A 20,435-nucleotide genomic window follows, 5' to 3' on the forward strand; every position below is an offset into this window, starting at 1 on the left:
ACGTCTCATTATTTACAATTCTTTGAAAAATAATTATAACTGAATTTGGTGTAAGGGTACACATATGTGTTGAATTCTGACCGATATAAGGCCACTGGCACTCGTATCATCTGCTGCCATCCATTCAACCTGCGCAGCAAGCAACACATTCATACCAAAATGTATGTGCACAAAACAAGTAGCGGTTTTAGTGACTGCCAGAACTTATTATGATTGCTTCTGGATATCGCGGTTCCTGTCAGAATTTATTGTAGCAACACCTACATATGCATCCGAGAGAAAATGTAGAATAGCCGAGGCTGAGCGGCCGAACTATCGGTCGTATATTTGTGATCGGTTAGCAATTTTGAGGTTACGTTGTTGCAATGACTTTACAAGTCATCCGTCATCGATCAGTCAACAATAAAAGTCGTTCCAAGTTTTCTTAAATCACTACATCTTTTATTCGAGACCTGTTGAGTGACAAAATTTGTATCATTTACATAACCTTCGCATGCCGGCTTGCGTGTGTTGAAGACGATAAAACTCGCGCATGCGCAGTTAGTCGCTCAGCTTGCTAACTTTCACCATTTCTTCTGTATTTGACAAATGAATATAAATCAAGATAAACTGATTTTATAAAAGCGTGAATAATTTTGACTCAAAGTAGAGCGTTGACTTTTGAATTTTGTTACAGTTGAGGTTATTAGATAACGTCGTTCATATTTAGGTGGTAATTTAAAGTCAAACATGATTGTCGCGCCAGTCCCGCCAGGCTTTGGCCGATCTCTGTGGAGGGAAAACTGTAATGTAACCTTACCAGTTTCTGTACTCGCTTTCAAGCTGCCAAAAGTAATCTCATAAGAAAATATCGTCGCTATTTATTACGGTTTACTGTCACCAAACACGTTCAAGTAAGTTCATTTTACACGTTGCGATGTGTCACGAATTTTCATTATTCGAATTTCTAATGTTTTGTTTTGACGGTAAAAATATAATGATCATAATACTTTACACGATTAGCATGGGTAACCTTGGTAACCGCAGATAACCGCGAACTTACTTGTTTACGAGTGACGTATGCTCAAAAGCAACAAGTTACAAAATCTTATTCGGTTAACAAGACAAATTGAGAGATACGAATCGCAACAGGGTTTTTTCTCATGCTAGCACTGTCAACACGAAATGCAAAAATATATCCTCTTCTAGGAATTTTATTTTTATTACAGTCAAACTAAAAATTGGAACGTAACTTGAATCTAGCAACTTCGCAGGTTACCTAAAACAGCATACAAGCATGAGGGTAGTTTTTTATAAAAACAGTGGAGAATTGGCGGTATTACATTTTTATTTTTTATTAAAAAAAAGTATTCACACATCGATTGTAGGCTTAGGAACTAACGTGGGTTATCAATATATTTGTATTGAATTTTCTGGTGATCAGTACATAACAGTATTCTATGCCGTCCATTTCAAACACCTGGTATCTAAATGGGTTCCTAAACATTTGATACAACAGTATCTGGCGCCACAAGGAATGCAAGTGTAATTGCTAGGAAATCCACAAACTGCGCAAAAGTGTCTATCTGGAAATTGAGAAGGTTGAGATTGGGCTGACATATAATTAGGTGGACTTGGATTGTAGTTGTGATCTTCTTCCACCAATTGAGAGAATGTTTTGCGAAATCTTTGCTTGTAATATTCTGCCGATTTGGTCTTCTTTTTTCGCCCGACTCCTCTGCTATCAAGTGTTTCTTGAAATTTCGGTACTTTCTTGCTCATTACTGGAAATAAATAACACACAAGAACTGTTGTAATATCTTCGCACAGCTTTTTTACCTTCTTTACATTATTAAGTTATACTGAATAAACTTGTTTAAAATAACTTCTAAATATAGTGCTTTATATGAAAACTATAAATTGAAACCACTTTGTGTAATAGAGGGTTAAAAACATTTCAAAAAAGATAGTTCGTAACTAATGGCAATGTAATACCCAAATCAGCGTGTGGATCATCATGAAAGTTATCCTCCTCAAGAGCCTCCAGAGCTTTCCTTTGTCTTCGTTTCCTTGCGGCATCATCCAAAACTCTTTTCTGGTTCGCATCTTTTATTCTGCCCGATTCGCGGGCTGCCATTTTTGTCATTCGAATTTTACTCTCTATGTAAAGTATATCCGTGTAGCAGTTTGTTTACCAAGTTTATCTTACAATCCCTTATCTGCTAGAGGGAATGAGATCTGATCCATAAGGTCGTCAACTTTTGTTTGCAATGTTTCCAAAATATCTGCAGATATGAACAAGTGACGCTCATCAAGATCTTGAATGATGAATTTCTTTCCTAGGGCGAATGTTTCATCCAGATGCAGTAAAAACTGTTTCATAGCCGCATCGCTTTTGCAGTGAAGAAAAAGGAAGAGTGTTAAACAAAACTCAATTCATATCAGTATTTTTTTCACATAAGAAACGAAATGTCTAAACGAAAAGGAGTGTCGGCAGATGAGAAACGTGTTAGGATGCTTCAGCTATTTTATGAGAAAAGGGAATTCTTCCAACTTAAGGATTTGGAGAAAATTGCTCCCAAAGAGAAAGGTATCGTGGCTCAATCTGTTAAAGATGTGGTACAGGCTTTGGTTGACGACGGACTGATTGATACTGACAAAATTGGAACTTCAATCTATTTTTGGGCATTTCCCGGGTAACGTATCACAAAATATATATAATCTAATCATATAAAGTATTCGATTTTATTGCATATTTCAAGCAAACAACACTTTGAATCTATCGATGAACTGGCTTTTCACTTTGTAGAAAAAATATAAAATTGACTGAAAAGAACATTGAGGAGGCGAATCAAAAAATATTTGAGGCTGAAATGAAGATTGCTAAAATTAGTGAAGAAATTCTCAGAGAAAAAGTAATTCATTCCAATTAATAGCAAAGATATACATGGCAATTGCGGATTTATGGGAACACATTATAGTTGATATTGTTTTATACCTAGGTTGAAAAAGAGGACTCAATAGAGAGACAAAAATTAATTCAAGAGGTGACAAAGTTGCAACGACGAGAAACCAAACTTCAAAAAGAACTTGCAGAGCACATGGCAAATGACCCCGAAGAAGTTGCAGAGTTGACTAAAAAAGCAGAGGTAAATGTATTTAAAATAATGGATCAATATATTAAACCCATCTTTGTTACCATGAGATTTAAAGTAACACTCTAATAAACGATTGCTACTAATAGTTTCAATTATAACAATGATTAAATGTTCAAACTACTTTTTGCAGAAATATAAAGATGGAACAAATGCGTGGACGGATAATATATTTGCAATACAGAGCTGGTGCAACAAGAAATTTGACATATCTAAGACAGAACTAAACAAACAATTTAATATCGCCGAAGATTTAGATTACATAGAATAAGGTTATGTCGACTATGCTCTGAGAATCGTATGAAATACGTGCTTCTGAAAGCTTGGTGGGATTGATATATACTCATTACGTACCATTCAACTAAAATTCCTTTCATAACATTCACCATTGTGCTTTCTGTTTATTCCTTATGCTTTTTCAACATCACACGACTTTATCCGTGAGGACCGTGAGTTGTTTAAAGTTGTAAGAATACCACGGCGAATAGTGAACGACGAGATTACATATATGTGCCTCTACTAAGGCTAGATTTTCATTCGCGTCACATTCATGCGACGGCAACTTGACACGGCAGCGCCGCGCCGTCGACGGAGAAAACCATAGTAAAAAGACGCTCATGAGAATAGGCACCGCCGATGCAACACAGTGTGAAAAAATAGAGAAAATGAAGAAGCGAGATGAAGTAGCTATTCGGATTGCGCGTAATCGATTTCTCGCGCAAAATTACCTCGATATAGTGCATCAAAGGATTGATTTGAGTATTTTTTAAAATTAGCCAAATATCCACTGAAAAATCTGTAGAACTTATATTAACCTTCCTCTGTTTGCGGTTTTCAGAGCTTGGATACTATTTGTCTCAGAATCGTTTTGCAGGGCTCTTTGCAGGAAAACTTCCACCAATTGAACCCTCAGGAATGATTGAATATATGTTCGCTCAACGTATTTATTCGACTGGAAGTCGCCAGAAAATTTCAATTGATGCCTAACGCCGCGTCCAACGGCAATTTTTCGAATATCTAACCGCGTTGTGCGATAGGTAGTTTAGTTCGCATCACGTCTCTGACTAGTCGAGAACTGTTTCAGAGCGCAGCGCGGTGTCAGTCGCTTCCGAGCAGTCGTAGAGAAAGTACGCAAGTCGTACGCCGAGAATTCGGATCGTCATCATGTTCAGTCTTTAACTATCCGGGATATGGCCAATCACCGATATCTTGTGGTTAAAAAACGGCTGTGTAACGTTATTCGATCAGTGTATTTCCAAGAAATTTACATGAGTGGCAGCGTATGGCTCGTAAAAGAACCGAGTTACTGGAATGAAAACAGCAGGGGACATCGAAGGTGAGTTGTGTATTATTAATTTTCATTCTTTGGTGCAACTTCAGCTATAAGCGATTTCGATTCTCGACTCTCTGCGTCGGGTGTCGTTTGTTTTTGTTTGGGTGGCTGATTTTCGGTATGTGCGCAGTTGCATTGTTAGCAAGTTTAACTCAGTCAGTTTAGGCAGCCAGCTACAATACAAAAAATGTAAATGGGCTTGGAATCAAGTGTAATTATTACGCTGCATAGTCACGAGCGTATTAGAAGAACCTAGTTACTGAAATAAAAACATTAGGGGACATCGAAGGTGAGTTTCGTGTTGCAAATTTTCATTCTTTGGTGCAACTTCAGCCCTAAGCGATGTCGACTCTCTGTTTTGTGTATCGTTTGTTATTGTTTGTGCGGCTGATTTTTGGTAAGTTCAACTTAGTCAGTTTAGGCAGCCAGCTAGCTACTAAACAAAAAGTGGGAATGAGCTTGGAGACGAGTGTAATTATTTCGCTGCATAGTCACGAGTGTTTTGTGACAAGAATCCTTGCAGAAGGTGACTTTCGTGTGAGTTGTGTCTCGGATTTCGGTTCGCGGGTCGCCGGTCGCGTCTCTCACGTGGATGCACGTTTATAAAATGAAAATGTTATTGCGTAGTTGATTTCAGCGTTGTTTTTTAGGTAATAAAAAATTATAAGCGATTCCATCCATTTCCAAATTTCATCCTGGGGATCGATCGATAGAAGGATCTTCTATTTCGTAATCCTTTATTGCCGATCAACAAAAGTTAACGCATCACGGCGTTACTGATCGTTTCGAAATTTCAAATGAATCTAAATCATCAACTGTTATTGATTTCTCGTAAATTGTTATTTCGTTTTGGATAACTATGGTGAATTTGGAATACTGTTCAAATCGTTGTTTAAGATACAATAAGTACTAACAAAATATTGTGTTATCTTACCTGATTGCAGAAAGAAACCACAACAACGTTGATTGGCATTAGTGATTGTCTAGATTGAAAGGCCTTGTCAATAAATTTTGGTAAACATCACTCAGTAGCGGAAGTAACGAATTTATTGCAGATAAACAACAGGTATAAAACAATTCCAATCATTTGTCACTGATTTATGTAATCGGTAAAATTTTCCAAAACTTTTTTAAACATTGAGTACATGGAAAGTGAATTAAATTAAATATTAAGATAATTTTATGGTTTTGTTCTTCACCTGATTACAGAATTGAACTACTGCAAGAATGAACGAGGTTAGTGCGTATCCGCATTGAATGAGCCCGGTAATATATGCTGCAAACCAAAATGCAGAAGCTGAACAGGTTGCAATTTTGTGGAAGTCTGAAAAACAGGTAGATATTTGAAACCATTCTTGATTATATTTTTGGGCTACTTTCAATCTGAAAAATTTGTCAATAATTAGTTGAAATCGATTGGTATTCAATCCTTCATTATGATGACACTAAAAATAATGGTAATTTTCCAACGTTTTGTATATTAATTGTGGAATACAAATACTAATAAAATGTTATTTCTAACCTGTTAACAGGGGCACATTATCCTGTAGTACTATCAACCAAATTTAGAGATGATCCGAATGGCGTAACCCAATCAAACGATCCCTGACAACAAATTCGAAATTAAACCGTCCACTATGCAGTGAATAAAATTGGAAGGTACATATTCGATGTGATTTTTAATTAGAATGTCCCTTCTGATCGTATGTTGTTTTAGCTGCTCACTGATTTTATGCATTAATCCAATATCTGTGCTTATTTTATCAACCCTCTAGTATTAGCTTCTGAAATTCACTTATAGATAAATCAGAAAATATCTAAATATCATGAAAATAACTTATTCTGATACAGACAGTCGGTAGTGACATAAAATCTGATCCAGGTGCATTGTGCGAGTAATATTTTAATATATTCTTATTGTAGAGTGAAAAGTGTGTCACGGTACATCCTGAGATGCTACGAGAACTACTACGTCTACATCATGTAAACCGTGGAGCAACCCGGAGGAGGTAAGGATACTTATTTTAATGACTGTTTGATGATTCAATGTGGTACATTTGAAACCTAATTCTCGTCATTGCGTAACAAGCAGCAAATAAATATGGAAGTGGGCAACAGTAATAATTTATCTAAGAACTGAAAATCAAGTCTGTTAAATTAATTCGAGCTCCTTTTTTCGTTTTTTCAGAGTTAAGCAGAGACATCCGAGTAACTTCTCCATTACTCAGCAACGTTGGTGAGTTTGCATGTGTTAGGTTACGGGTATTTTCCTGGGACTCCTTTGTCACGTGGCGTGGCGGTAACAATTGTTACACAAATCTTCGATTTCTTAGCTGCATAGATAGGCTCATTCACGATCTCAACGGTGCTTGACTTTCAGTCGATTAATTTTTTTTTTCTCATCGGAGTTGACCTATTTTACCACAGTTATTCAAAGTTAGAAATTTCGCACGTTGTTGAAAGTGGAATGAGCATCGCGACAGGTTGCCATCACTTACTCAACATTCGCGAAAACAGATTGTGTTTAGCTACAGGTTATATAATTACAATGATGTCGTTTAAGTGGTGGATAAACCTGAGGTTTAAATATATTCCAACGATTGTTTAATTGATAACGTTTCAAAGTCTGACAGAATGTAACGTAATCAACTTGCATGATATATCTTGGATCATTTTCAATTTTTTAATGTCCAGCAACTATCAACCAACTACAGGCTTAGCTCGCTTAGAAAAATGCTGATAAGCATACAGGATGTTTTTAATCCATCTTACAAAAGGTTGATGTACCGATAGTCCGCCAGCAATCGCTGAAACAATAATCTAGCTGACTATGGTACAAAAACGTTTTGCTCCCACAGGTAATCAATGAAACAGTAAGTCACAGTGACCACGGCGCAAATGAGGAAGAATGATGTGTGTTGGAAAGAATGGAGAATCGTTTAGAGCGAATATAGGTAATCGGGTAGGTAGGTGGCCGTTGTGGGATCCGTCGCGGGGTTTGATGCAGATGTGCGTGTGAATCTCTTTTCAACATTTCCGTTGGGTGGTTCCGTTGGGAATAAGGCGAGGGTAGGAAGGTCGCGATGCACCGCGATGTTATTAACTTTTGTAATCCACAGCGTCAAATGATCACAGTGATTTTCATCAAGAAATGCGCAAGACTAAAATGAGTCTCCGAATTATTTATTAGTAAGCTTTCAAATTTTGACGAGGTTCAATTTCCCATTTCTTGTCACTTTGCTATCATTTTCCAGTCGTTATTGAATTCAATTGTTTAATCATCGTCTATCATTATTTCATTCGATTGATCGCTGTGATTATCTGAATGGGCAAAACGCATCTCTGGACCATCCATCGCGTTCCGTGGTACGCTGGATGGGGAGAGATGCTGAGCTCGAAGACTTCGCGTCGAAGAGGACCGCCGACCGTCACGCCACACAATAATGCATGCCTTCCAACCTCCCTCCCGGACTTGACTCGCATCTTGGAACAACAATTCGCATCGCGATGTGTCGGATTGAAAAAGACGCAGATGCGAATTGGTTTTCTACAGAATTTTGCGACCAGTCCTAGACATTTAAGATTTTTCGACGGATTAATCGGCCGCGCCTTTTTGCGCGTAGGTTAATCACGGGAATAAACGGTATATATAAAAGTGAAGCACTCTCGATGTGTGAAGCCGTCAACTTTTCAATCAATTTCGTTACTAACAACTAAATTTTCAAGTTTAAGTTGACCGCACCTTTTGCGCGTTGACTTGATACTTTTTGGTTCTGAGAGAAAGCGTGGCATTTGCAAGCCGGTGATCAATTCACGGGAATAAAAATCGCGGAGTGCATAGTGGTGGTGAAGTATCTTGTGTAAGTATTTATAAAACATATCTAAGGCATTCAAAAGTATTTTTTAAGTCATTGAATCCTTTTTTGTTTCAGGGCAACGAACTAATTTTTTTCAAAGTATAGCTATACTTACCGTATGGTTATACATAGAATATTGATTTTGATCTAAAAAATTTATAGTTTTTCCTTCAATCGTATAAATAATAGAGTAGAAGTCTTTTTTCGCAAATGTTGACGCTGGGACCGACATAGTTTTTGTCGGTGCACGCAATTTTTGTCATTGTGCTAATCTTATTTTCGTCTGTTTTAGCTAATTAAATCTTTGGTTCCGTTCAGCTAATGAAACCTTTGTCTGTTTCAGCTAACCAAACCTTTGTCTGTTTCAGCTTATCAAACTTTTTAACTGTTTCAGTTAATTATACCTTTTATCTGTTTCAGCTAATAAAATTTTTTGACTGTTTCAGCTAACCAAAACCTTTATCTGTTTCAGCTAACCAAACCTTTGTCTGTTTCAGCTTATCAAACTTTTTAACTGTTTCATTTAATTATACCTTTTATCTGTTTCAGCTAATAAAATTTTTTGACTGTTTCAGCTAACCAAAACCTTTGTCTGTTTCAGCTAATTAAACTTTGCAACTGTCAGTTAATTATACCTTCTGTCTGTTTCAGCTAATTAAACTTTGCAACTGTCAGTTAATTATACCTTCTGTCTGTTTCAGCTAATGAAACTTTTTAACTGTTTCAGCAATCCAAACCTTTCAAATGTCTCAGTTAATCACATATTTTGACTATTTCAGTTAACCAAACCTTTTGTCTGATCCACTAACCAAACTTTTTAACTGTTTCAGCCAATTATACTTTCTGTCTGTTTCAGCTCATCAAACTTCTTGACTGTTCCAACTAATCAAATCTTTTCTCTGTTCCAGTTAATCAAATCTTTTGTACTTCCGCTGAAACTTTACGGCTTCTTACCGTTACGTCGGTATCCATTTTCATGAGCGTCTTTTTACCGCCGACGGCGTGGCGTTGCCGTGTCAAGCAGCCGTCGCGTCAATTTGATGCCCGTGAAAATCCCGACTCACATGACGAACAGGTTTTTGGAACTAATTTTCGAAGTGCCTACGGACGGTAAATGTATGTCGGTAAGGTCGATAACTATTACTACTCCGTGTCGGTAACTACTTGATGCTGTCGCAATTACCAGCACCACGGACTTCGAAAGTAGTCGATAATGCAGAGCATATTGACTCGCTAAAACTCACGAGTTATTCTCACATTTCACCTCTCTTTCTGCTGGAGCCTAGACTATTTTAACTAATCATAGTGTAGATTAAGCAGCTGATGATCAATCACGTCCACATCTGTTATGAACCTTGTTTCTTGCTTAACGACGCAAAGTGGAATACTAGCTAGATCTCCACGTCGATAAGTCCACAAATGATAGAAATAGCGAAGCTTATCTTGAATTCCAATTATTAATTAACGAGAGTAGATAATTGAATGATAGTGTGGCCGTGGGCCATATCCGTACTCGAATTCCCTTGGTAAAACAGCTAATTTCTCTACATCGATGAATTTACCTTCGATGTTTCACTTTTTCACATGTTAGAGTGTGTGATAATAGATAAACAGCAGTCCAAGGAGTAAACAAGATCGTCAGATCGGTACAATTGAGTGACCAAAGTTCAAAGTATAATCGCGTAGAATACAAGTGGGGCGCCGCCGAAACGACACTTATCTTACATTCTCATTGACGAAACCACCTGGTCTTCTCTTTCTCGTGGTATTCTTGTAATTATTGGTCTTTGAATTAATATCTTAGTAATTTCTCACTTCATTTAATAATGATTTTACCATTTGCAATCATAAGAAGAGGTATGGCGACGTCTAGTTCTCTCAATAATGCAATTAAGCATATTACTGTTGTCGGAGGTGGGCTCATGGGCTCAGGGATTGCTCAGGTATGATATGAAGGCAAAACAAATGTTTATATCCACTTAGCTAAATTGAAGTTGAAATTTCCAAAGTTATTGAAACGTCACTGAAGTACTAAATCCACTAAATCAATTTATGGATAGTACCAGTGAAAATATATTATTCCACTTCAGCTTTGAAATTTGTCTTCCAATTTTCTTGTTGGAAAACCATTTTGTTGTTTAGAGAAAATGACAGGGAACATCTTCAGTCCTTGTACAGACTGCATGTAATAATTGCACTTTGAGATTTGTTCATACTTTTACAATCGCTCCTACTTACACCAGCAGATGGGAATGTCTCTTATTTGATCAAATTGATATTGTTGAATTATGCAGGTTGCAGCTCAAGCAGGAAACCGAGTAACTCTGGTAGATATCAGTCCTGATGTATTGAAGAAATCTCAGGAGAGTATTCAGAAGAACTTAGGTCGCGTAGCCAAGAAATTATATAAAGTAAGTATATAGAAGAAGCTAGGTGAACTAATGAAAATAAAACATTAATTAACAATCTTAATTACACATTCTGAAATCGAATCAAAAATATATTTCCATAGGACAATCCTGCTGAGGGTGAAAAGTTGGTAAAGACTGCATTGGCCAGTATAGAAGTTAGTACGGATCTTCAAACCGCAGTAAAGAGTACAGATCTTGTCATAGAAGCAATTGTGGAAAATATGGAAGCTAAGCACAAACTTTTCGCTAGCATAGATGATGTGAGTTTGAATATCAATAAAAATGAGCAAATGGAAATTTATGAATCCTCAATATACAATCAGTGGGCGTATCACCCATTTTTTGTAATTATCAAATACTTGAAAGCTGCTGATATCCAACTGTATATTCAGTGGGAATTATAAAAAGTTTGAACCTGTGTATCATGTCAGCTTCAAAGTTTACTGATTATATCATTTACCGTTTCGTCTTACTGAAGCTGAATCCTCTGATTCAGTAACGAAAGAAACGAATATGTAATAATCTTTATCAAAATAGTATGCATTATATTTACTTAGCAAGTATATTATATATATATAGATCTTTCTCAAAATTTCAATAATTATAGGTTGCTCCTGCATCTACGATCTTTGCAAGCAATACGTCTTCTTTGTCGATTGGAGAAATTGCTTCGGTTAGCAATCGTAAGGACAGATTTGGCGGTCTTCATTTCTTCAATCCTGTACCTGTTATGAAATTGCTTGAGGTATGAGCATCACTTCTTCCTTTTTCTGCAATGATCAGTAACTCCAATGATACAACTAGGTTATCTGGAAATCTGTTACTGGTATAACGTGATTTGTTTTTACAAAATCGTGCGCAGCAAAAACAATCTTTTCACCTAACTCATGAAAAGCTAATGTATTTGATTGGAGTAATATGACTTTATATCATTAGTTTCAATTCAGATTGAAAAACGATCAAAGAATGCTATGTAAGAACTGATTAAAATTGAAGATATTACAACTGTCTGTGCAAATTATAGGTCATTCGTATTCCGGAAACTTCAGATGAAACATATAACACTCTAATGGAATGGGGTAAGGCTATTGGGAAAACTTGTATCACTTGTAAAGATACTCCTGGATTTGTGGTCAACAGACTTCTCGTTCCTTACATCAGTGAAGCTGTACGCCTTTTAGAACGTGGTGAGTTTTTAAATTTATGAGGAATACCAAATACACGTTTTAAAGTTGCAAAAAAGCATCTTGATACGTGAGTAGTGATAAGAATGTATCAATAAACTTTTAGTAATTCAAAAACTTGAGGTTAATATCTCCAATAGAATCAAATAAAGTTTATGATTGAGTTTGTAAAATGTCTAGAGATTATTAAAATGAGACAACTGACATTTAATTTTGTTGTTATATGCATTGAAAAATAATGTATTGCTATTAATGATTAATAGTATGTAAACAAAACAGAAATTCTGGAAATCTGAAATAAATGCTGAACAATTTCTCATGCAGGAGATGCATCTGCACGAGACATTGATATTGCAATGAAGCTGGGAGCTGGATATCCAATGGGTCCAATAGAACTTGCGGACTATGTTGGTCATGACACTACCAAGGCTATTCTTGATGGTTAGTTACTACCGTAAATACTTAATATCACTAAATGTAACCTCCACTGTGGTAAATCATTCAACCGTTGAATGTTATAGTTATATCGTAACACCGATTAATACATGCAGTATAACTTTATGGAATCTGTTTTTCTTTCAGGTTGGCATAAGAAATTCCCAGACAATCCAGTATTCAAACCTACTGAAACCCTAAACAAGCTTGTAAAGGAAGGAAAATTGGGTGTTAAAACGGGCGAAGGTTTCTATAAGTACAATAAGTAGTTGATTACCATCAAAGTTTGTCCACATATCGATTATATACTTATTTTTCTGACACCGGTATTACCTGACTGTAATGAAATCGGCGTTTCGAACGGGCCAATAATTTTTTATAGATGTTTATACTATATAGATAAATCAATTTTACACGAGTTTTGAAATCATCGTAACGTAAACTTGATATTTTTCTATTGTTGTTGATTGAGAATTTATACGTAAATCTATTGGAAACATCATTGTATAATTCAATAAATCAGCTATAATTGTTGCTCAAACCAGAAAATATTTTTAACAACACTAACAGTGCTCCAAACTGGGCAAACGCAAAGTCTTTGTTGACCATCACATCACATACATCTTTCAATCATGACAAATTTCATAGAAGGTCCGTTTTTACTTGAACCTAAGACAGTCTAAACCAACCGCAATGTGGTCACAAACAACAATTAGGACTGTTTGGGGCTTATGTGAATTTGATGTATCCTTTATCCGTGAAATGGTCTGTGAATTTTTAAATATCAAGAAACCTAACATTTATTGAATTTATCGAAGATGCGGGTATTTACTGACATTGAATTTATCATAATACTAGAGGCATAGATGCAATAAGTCATAATTTATAATGCCGCTTCAATTCGAATTCAATTAAGATACATGCTGAAAATCCTTATCAAATCTATGACTGTGGTAATATTGGGTAACAAATTCCGACTTATTGAGGGACTGCAATGATTTATTGCTAATTGATAGATCGAAGTTGATTAGGACTTAATTATAGTAGCTTTGAGGAGTGTTTGTTATCAAACGCAAGAACGTCCGATGAATGAGACACTTGTTTTTTTCCAACAAGAACAAAAGTTTCGTTACTACAGCGCACAGAGTTATTCAGAATTCCGGGGAGATTAGTGGTTTCAATTTCAACGGCAGTATAACCGTAATAGCTGCCAGCGTTTGGTCGTGCCAATGACGCTCCTGTTTGGAGTTGAAACAAATCAAAATTCACCAAGAAACATCACTCGGCCGAATGATAAATATAAAAATGATCAGTCTTTAGTTGCACCTGTCGCGTATTTACCCAAAGGAAATGTGGTAGTTTTACGAATGCGAACGATTTAAATCGGGAGGATGATTGCCAGGAAGGTCGTGATTCGCAACTTCTGTTTCACCAGCATTCAACCGTCGCACCGTCGCTCCCTGATGTCTCAAAAAAGTCCGTGACGAAGGCACGTCTTTACGAGTAGAGCACAGAGTATGATACAGCTGGGAGGGGAGTGGATTCAATCCATGTTTGTTTGTCCGAGGGAGAGGGAAACCCGACGAGAGGGACTCGGTGTGCGAGTGGCAGAGTCTTAAAACATAATCGGTATACCAAACAACGAGAAACAAGATTCACGACAATTCGGAATTACTTATCGCCTCCACATGCTGTAGCATGACAAGGACCATTTTTACTGTGTAAGTAGCGAATTTTTCGTAGTTCCCTGATAAATTATTCTCCAACTAGTGATCATCTATCGATATCACATGAATATTAGTTCTTGTGTCTTTGTACTTACGTTCTACGCCAACGTCTTCGTACAAACAATTTATAATTGAGCCGGTTTTGCCTGTTTTCGCGCTCTTCGATGAATCCGATTGACTCGTGCGTTTTATCCCGCGTTGTTCTTTTACCTAAGCTATAGCTGAAAGCTCTAGGTTTATTGAAACATTATACTGTGATCATCTTACGTCCTCGTTATTTATTTAAATAATTTTTTACTGTGGTCGTTGCGTTCAATGCAATACTGTAGTGTTGATTACTTGAATATCGTGTACCGTCTAAAATCATTCTGTACATACATTATACGTTTCAATGTGAGTTCGGGCAACCCGCGGTGTGTTTCAACCAAGGTACATTAGTCACGTCTTAAACATAGCCGTATCTATTTGAGTTTTGGATTATACCTGTGTTAGAGATTCGACCTATTTCACAATCATTACAGTAAATACATTTTTTCGCAAGGATACCTTGCAGTTAATGAAAAAGTTCTAGTACGGCAGACACTTTTAGAATCGCGGCAAGACTTGATCGCACCTACATACGTTTTTATACACACACACGTACGCTACTCTAAATTATAAATCATTTTTTAGAAGGATAGACAGTAAATTAAAGTATCGTTACCATGTCTCAATTATCTCAAGCTGATCCCGCAATCTTGATGAATCTGTTAATTATTTCGATTATTATAATCCTTTTTCGCGCTGCTATCTATACCAAATTCATTCATTATTATGATTCGTTCGGTCAGACTGTTTAAAAAATTGATACATATACATGTGTGCAGTCGAAATCCGCGTTCATATTACATACTTCGTTCAATCAGTGTCGGGTCTATATCCGAGTGTATATCAAGCGGAGATCTTCAAGATTCTAGTCCAAGAATTGCTGCTTGAACATCGCGGCGAAAAAAATCACGGGAAGATATAATTATGCAATTCAGTTAATGTCGATAAGCGTCGTCTCCGACTTGTCGCCGTTGTAGTGAATCGCAATCGAAATAAAAATCCCACGGAGAGAATCTTATTTCGGTAGCAAGTCCACGGTTCTTTTTATCAACAATCTATTTATATCAATAATCTCACGGCATAATTGAACTGTACCAGTCGAACCCACCAATTAGCAATTCAAGTCCACGATTTCGAGGTATGTAATATTTTAATAGCCGTCGAAAAAGTTAAATTTTACAGTAATCAGATATTAAATGAAGAGAAACTAAATAATTATATACCTTACAAAAGAATATAATGTACACGTAGGTACAGTATATTCTCAAAGAAAATTCTCGTAATTTGAAACTTGAACTGAAAATATCGCATCGCATAGAGCAATTTAAGATCGCCGCACACACAATAGTATAATTATTGTTATTTTAATTAAAAATAATACTTATGCAGGTATGACTGTTGAATGACGTGTTTTGTTCGAGTTACACAGCTTATTATTGCACGGATATTCTGAGATCCAGAAATGCGATTAGAATGAAAGAGCGCAGCTAATTAATTAAATGATGAATCAGTTTTGAATAATTCATGATTACCAGTGCGCAAATGTGGGATAATACTGTAGATTGTTATTAAATTTATAATCGTATATAGGTGCATACATGCAAAACTGATGGGAATAGATAATGTTAATATGTGCGTATTGATATTTGTCCGCGTAGATATTGCAGTCGCTGCACATTATGGTAATATAATAATTTTCAAACGTACATTTAAATTCCATAGTATACAAATGTGAGGCAATTATAAGACATTTGTGTGCGCCTGATCGTTATTATAAATACCGATTACTATGTACGCGAGTGGGAGCCAGATATTTCGTAATGTGTCAGACGTGTCTGCGTACAAGATAAATAAAATGTTGAACACCTAGTATTGCCGTTTCCTAGAACGAAATGTATTTCAATAATTTCTTTGAAATGGCGAAGAGACATTGTACTCAAGGATCTTGATGTAGCCATAACCACATTGATAATTATGAAGAAATTTATCAGTTGCAAAAGTGCTTTCGTAATGAAAAATTCTGCAGGAAACAACTGTGATCGTGTAATAAACGAGTCGCTGACGTACAATAATAATACTTGATTCAGTTACTTTTTGTAGTATATAACAAGGTAGAAGGTCGCGTAAAATGTGACAAGGTGTATTGGCCTATACCTACGTATATTGTATAACAGCGTTCTTAAATTTGAGTCATTTTGTAAAACATGCATGTGGGTCAATTTTATTCAAAGTATCGCGTGTCTGCGTAAACTAATAACAGTAATATCATGGCGAATTACCTCCTGTCAGGGCCGTGACGAATACTACGTGCCACATTACCTACTGTCTACTTCTTTTGAACTTACCACGTTATACCTTTTTCAATTCATTGTAATTACGTTCAATCTACATTGGACGTATATATTTCCTGATTTTGTCACACTTTGCGCGTAAGAATTGTCGTATGCAGTTTCCTGCGATTAACACACGCGGATATGCCCATATTTAACAAAACATTTATAGAATTATAATTGCAATATTTTTATATCAATAACAATAGTAACGGTATATACTGCATCGGACGTGGAGAGTAAGAACCAAGTTCGTGTTGATGATTTTTTTTTGGTCTTTTTTTTACTTTTCTCATAAGAATCTTATCGCTTTCAAAGAGTGATGGTCAAGAATTTTTTTTAGATTTTCAGAAATATTTCCGAAAAAGTAAACTATGATAGCAGTTGTAGTGGGTATTTCCAAACATCGTCGTGTCTAACGATCACGATTTGTGGCATTTGGTGATCAGCCAAATTTGAAAATTTCACGATGACTGCGCTTTCGTCATTACGCACGCGCCGCGCCCACATCTGAGTTTATATCGAGTATTCCTGGATATCATCCGCGCCTACGTCACGTTCGGTAGATGACAAGGACAAAAAGAGGCACCGCGGTTTAACAACGATCTTCGTAAAAATTATTTCTTTTATCTCTGATATTATGATCATGAATTATATATCTGTGTATCTTAGAGTCATGTGGGAGATATAACATCGTATCACCAAAGTTATGCAACTATATACGTTATAACTGATCCTAACGCTTCCGCTCACTGTAGTCACAATCAGATACAATACCGTTTTACAATGAAGCTGCACACGTGCTCTGAGCACGTGTTGATTTTAAGTGTCACATGCTGTCACATGCATGCTCGGTAGCAAAGATGGCGATGAAAGCATTGTCAAATAGTACGTACATGCATTGAACGTTGAGTAAGTAGCGGGAGTAAAACGTAAACAACTGATGTTCAAGTTTATTAGCATTCCGTGACTGCTCAAAGAGCACGTCAAGAGTTATGGCGAAGCTCAGAAGATGGAAGACAAAAAAAATGATGTAATCGCTGCATATGTACAGGTGATTCGACGCGATAATGTCTGGATGACATCTAACGAACAATATAACTTTGGATATTTATAACATTACCAATATTTGTCACATTTTTCTTGGGACAGGTGTTTGTTGCATTATTGCCTTGATAAGGTGAAAATATAGCCCGACAAAGTTGTATATTTATGATTAAACTCATAATTGAAAAATCACTGTAGGACACTGCAGACAAGATGCCACAAAATTTTTGCTAAATAATGTGATGACAAAGACTTTGTTTGCTCTGTGTAATTCTAGTAGTCGCACTAGTAGCTCGTAGTTGATACGAAAACTTTATACAGTGACAAATGTATATTAACAAGTGGCGAACTCTTATTTCTTTCAGATAGAATTGTTTCCATGCTTAATACCATTGACCAGTATGGCTGTTCCGCAATCACCATCAATGTCTGACCGAACACCATTTTCCCCTGGGAGATCTCGCCGGCGTAACAGACCGACAAAGTTTGAGTTTAAATTGAATTACCCTACATTGGAATATGACCTGCCTAATGGAATGATTCCCTTTGAATCTCAGGTTGGAGGTCATGCATTTGGAGATAAAAATGACACCATTGGTGATTAATAATTACTTATTACTTATTGTTCATACCTGAATATACCAGTGTCTCTTATAAAGATAGTGAATTTGAGAAATCAATAATCATCGGCACGATCATACTTCATTAATTCTGTACACTATCAGGTATGTTGAAGAGTGGGGATGGTCTCATCTATAAACCAATTGAAAAGCCTCTACTTGGTGAACGAGAAATCATGTTTTATGAAAAGCTGCAAGACACTACAGATCCCTTGATGCTTGAGCTCCGTCAATTCACCCCACAGTATTATGGAACCAAAGAACTAGAGCTTGGTGACAAATGTGAGATAATAGCAGTAGCCTTGAATAGTAATTTATTATAGATAAGATATTGATGAAAGTGAGCCGCTATATCAGAGAATTTTAGAAAACTAGTATCGTCTTTCTGATAATAAAACATTATTCTATCAGTGATACTTTATGTTTTGTTTTGCAGGTATTAAATTTCTCATACTGAAAGATTTGACCGAGGGAATGTCTGAACCATGTGTAATGGACGTAAAGATTGGTCGACGAACTTGGGATCCGCTGGCTGGTCCTGCGAAGAGAGCTGGAGAGGAAAAAAAATATGCTGAATCTAAGAATGAATACGGGTTTTGTATACCAGGATTCCAAGTGTGCAGACTTTCTACTGGTTTTATAAAAAAATATGACAGAGACTATGGCAAAAAACTAGATAAGCAAATGGTTGTCGATGGTAATAATTTCAAGATTTATCGATACTTTAATTATTGCATGAGATTAATTATGGATGAATAACTTTTTGTTCTAAAAACACACTATTATTTTGTTTTCTTTATTTTCAGCAATGGAATTATTCCTCAATGCCAAGCCAGGACAGCCGCCTTGTCGCAATTTAATTGTAAAACTACTGTCTACACTATGGAAAATTTTGGCCTTTTTTAGATTGCAAACCAAATTTAGGTTCTATTCAAGTTCCATATTACTTGCATACGATGCAAAACGTTTGCGGCAACAATCTAGTCCTGTTAATGGTAAAACATCCAATAACAATGGTTCGCCAAATGCTAATAATTACTTCAATCTATCTCCAATTGCGAGATCGCCGTCCTTGAAATTAAATATTCGACCAGTGCTCTCTTTGGGGGACGCAGGGTTTTCTGGCCAACTGACAGAGAGTGGGCCTGTTTTTGCAAAAACACTCAACAACCACTCTCCAATTGCTACTCCAACGATGTCGCCAATTTTTATGAGACGAAACAAAAGTAAATCAGTGAAACGATCCCACAGCCTCAAGAGAAGCGACAGTCTAAAAAGATCTGAATCCTTTCATCAGTCCCCGAGTCCAAACAATTCACCAGAGCCTAGTTTAGTGAGAAATGACTCGTGCGGAAGGGGTATGAATATTGTTGTTGAAAAATTGTGTCGTACACACTCTTACATGAACAATTTCGACAAAGACATTATTAAAATGAAAGAAGATTACGCTAATTTGCTCGATGAGCTCACTACAACCCCTGAAGAGAAACAAAATTGGGTCCGAGTAAATATGATTGACTTTGCTCACGTTTTTCCTGCAGAAAACGATGGCTTAGATACTAATTATCTGGAGGGAATACAGAACCTAATTAAATTGTTGGAAAGTTTTTTGACACCAGAATGAGATATGTCTATATAACTATTTATTATGATACCCCGGTGATATGTATGTTCCAGGTAAGCTAGCTTTATTCTCATTTTCCAATGCATAAAAAGTTGGAGTGATACGATCATAATTAGCTTATAAGTAAGCTAAAAGGACCATTCATAACCCAAGTACTGTTATTAGTGTGAATTATATACACGAACTTTGGGGAATGTACGAAATAAAATTTTTTATGATATTTACTTGGTCTATATGCTTTGCTTTAATGTTTCGTGCAATCATCATATGCAAATAAGCAGTGTATCTAGCGTCAAGGAATTTTCGATAAGCCGATTCATGTCAGGGATTTTGATGCAGTCTGGAGGAATCAGGGAAATGGTAGGGAATTTGGGTGAGTTCCTGGAGTTTTTGCGATTTTTGATACAAGGCAAATGTTCTAGTCAGCATGTAATACATACGTAGACAGCAAATACGTATGATATAGTGTGTATATGAATTAAACTTGAGTTTCTGTTAACTGATAAAAAATGTTAAATTAAAAAAAAAAAAACCGAGCACTTAAATTAATTTACTCTGTTCAATACATAGGTACGATTTTTCTCCATATAAATACATACACCATGGTAGATTCTATCGAATGAAATTTGAAAAAGAATGACTATTT

The 20,435-nt window shown here is 36.3% G+C and overlaps 5 protein-coding genes across 9 annotated transcripts; 3 read left to right on the plus strand and 2 right to left on the minus strand.

Annotated features, from left to right (window-relative positions):
• The first annotated feature begins 518 nt into the window (after nucleotides 1-518).
• On the plus strand, nucleotides 519-3,519 carry LOC124415854 (meiotic nuclear division protein 1 homolog). Of its 2 annotated transcripts, none has more exons than XM_046896534.1 (5): nucleotides 519-893; nucleotides 2,323-2,675; nucleotides 2,789-2,894; nucleotides 2,982-3,128; nucleotides 3,268-3,519. In XM_046896534.1, the coding sequence occupies exons 2-5, from the start codon at nucleotides 2,449-2,451 to the stop codon at nucleotides 3,403-3,405; spliced, it is 618 nt and encodes a 205-aa protein (XP_046752490.1). In that variant the 5' UTR covers nucleotides 519-893; nucleotides 2,323-2,448; the 3' UTR covers nucleotides 3,406-3,519. The 2 variants fall into 2 exon arrangements, with proteins under 2 accessions (XP_046752490.1, XP_046752491.1); XM_046896535.1 differs by lacking the exon at nucleotides 519-893 and adding an exon at nucleotides 948-965.
• Nucleotides 1,316-2,125, minus strand: LOC124415855 (zinc finger HIT domain-containing protein 1). Its single transcript, XM_046896536.1, has 2 exons — nucleotides 1,975-2,125; nucleotides 1,316-1,763 (listed from the first exon to the last, which is right to left on the minus strand). The coding sequence occupies exons 1-2, from the start codon at nucleotides 2,123-2,125 to the stop codon at nucleotides 1,438-1,440; spliced, it is 477 nt and encodes a 158-aa protein (XP_046752492.1). The 3' UTR covers nucleotides 1,316-1,437.
• On the minus strand, nucleotides 2,184-3,640 carry LOC124415856 (general transcription factor IIH subunit 5). The gene is made up of 2 exons (XM_046896537.1): nucleotides 3,489-3,640; nucleotides 2,184-2,371 (listed from the first exon to the last, which is right to left on the minus strand). Exons 1-2 carry the CDS (start codon nucleotides 3,521-3,523, stop codon nucleotides 2,185-2,187), a joined length of 222 nt encoding a protein of 73 aa, XP_046752493.1. The 5' UTR covers nucleotides 3,524-3,640; the 3' UTR covers nucleotide 2,184.
• Nucleotides 3,641-9,854: 6,214 nt separating this feature from the next.
• Nucleotides 9,855-13,181, plus strand: LOC124412642 (hydroxyacyl-coenzyme A dehydrogenase, mitochondrial-like). Its single transcript, XM_046892692.1, has 7 exons — nucleotides 9,855-10,267; nucleotides 10,619-10,735; nucleotides 10,837-10,995; nucleotides 11,343-11,480; nucleotides 11,760-11,922; nucleotides 12,244-12,360; nucleotides 12,502-13,181. Exons 1-7 carry the CDS (start codon nucleotides 10,151-10,153, stop codon nucleotides 12,621-12,623), a joined length of 933 nt encoding a protein of 310 aa, XP_046748648.1. The 5' UTR covers nucleotides 9,855-10,150; the 3' UTR covers nucleotides 12,624-13,181.
• A 643-nt stretch (nucleotides 13,182-13,824) lies between these two features.
• LOC124412622 (inositol polyphosphate multikinase) lies at nucleotides 13,825-20,021 on the plus strand. 4 transcript variants are annotated; one of them, XM_046892661.1, is made up of 5 exons: nucleotides 13,825-14,075; nucleotides 17,911-18,142; nucleotides 18,271-18,447; nucleotides 18,602-18,862; nucleotides 18,972-20,020. In XM_046892661.1, exons 2-5 carry the CDS (start codon nucleotides 17,947-17,949, stop codon nucleotides 19,787-19,789), a joined length of 1,452 nt encoding a protein of 483 aa, XP_046748617.1. In that variant the 5' UTR covers nucleotides 13,825-14,075; nucleotides 17,911-17,946; the 3' UTR covers nucleotides 19,790-20,020. The 4 variants fall into 4 exon arrangements, with proteins under 4 accessions (XP_046748617.1, XP_046748636.1, XP_046748607.1 ...); XM_046892680.1 differs by lacking the exon at nucleotides 13,825-14,075 and adding an exon at nucleotides 15,172-15,306; XM_046892651.1 differs by lacking the exon at nucleotides 13,825-14,075 and adding an exon at nucleotides 17,372-17,552 and having other exon boundaries at nucleotides 18,972-20,021.
• Nucleotides 20,022-20,435: the final 414 nt, after the last annotated feature.

The sequence above is a fragment of the Diprion similis genome, chromosome 2 (assembly GCF_021155765.1).
Source record: "Diprion similis isolate iyDipSimi1 chromosome 2, iyDipSimi1.1, whole genome shotgun sequence".
NCBI classification, from domain to species: Eukaryota; Metazoa; Arthropoda; class Insecta; order Hymenoptera; family Diprionidae; genus Diprion; species Diprion similis.

Excerpts from the sequence above, each read along its gene's own strand:
- LOC124415855 (XM_046896536.1), bottom strand. The coding sequence starts at position 2,125 with ATGACAAAAATGGCAGCCCGCGAATCGGGCAGAATAAAAGATGCGAAC. Across the intron at positions 1,764-1,974 it reads TGATCCACACGCTGATTTGG|TAATGAGCAAGAAAGTACCG; the intron begins GTATTACATTGC and ends ATTTATTTCCAG.
- LOC124415854 (XM_046896534.1), top strand. The coding sequence starts at position 2,449 with ATGTCTAAACGAAAAGGAGTGTCGGCAGATGAGAAACGTGTTAGGATG. Across the intron at positions 2,676-2,788 it reads TATTTTTGGGCATTTCCCGG|AAAAAATATAAAATTGACTG; the intron begins GTAACGTATCAC and ends TTCACTTTGTAG. Across the intron at positions 3,129-3,267 it reads AGTTGACTAAAAAAGCAGAG|AAATATAAAGATGGAACAAA; the intron begins GTAAATGTATTT and ends TACTTTTTGCAG.
- LOC124415856 (XM_046896537.1), bottom strand. The coding sequence starts at position 3,523 with ATGGTGAATGTTATGAAAGGAATTTTAGTTGAATG. Across the intron at positions 2,372-3,488 it reads AAAGGAATTTTAGTTGAATG|CGATGCGGCTATGAAACAGT; the intron begins GTACGTAATGAG and ends TCACTGCAAAAG.
- LOC124412642 (XM_046892692.1), top strand. The coding sequence starts at position 10,151 with ATGATTTTACCATTTGCAATCATAAGAAGAGGTATGGCGACGTCTAGT. Across the intron at positions 10,268-10,618 it reads TGGGCTCAGGGATTGCTCAG|GTTGCAGCTCAAGCAGGAAA; the intron begins GTATGATATGAA and ends TGAATTATGCAG. Across the intron at positions 12,361-12,501 it reads TACCAAGGCTATTCTTGATG|GTTGGCATAAGAAATTCCCA; the intron begins GTTAGTTACTAC and ends TTTTTCTTTCAG.
- LOC124412622 (XM_046892651.1), top strand. The coding sequence starts at position 17,511 with ATGGAAGACAAAAAAAATGATGTAATCGCTGCATATGTACAG. Across the intron at positions 18,448-18,601 it reads ACTAGAGCTTGGTGACAAAT|GTATTAAATTTCTCATACTG; the intron begins GTGAGATAATAG and ends TTTGTTTTGCAG. Across the intron at positions 18,863-18,971 it reads TAAGCAAATGGTTGTCGATG|CAATGGAATTATTCCTCAAT; the intron begins GTAATAATTTCA and ends CTTTATTTTCAG.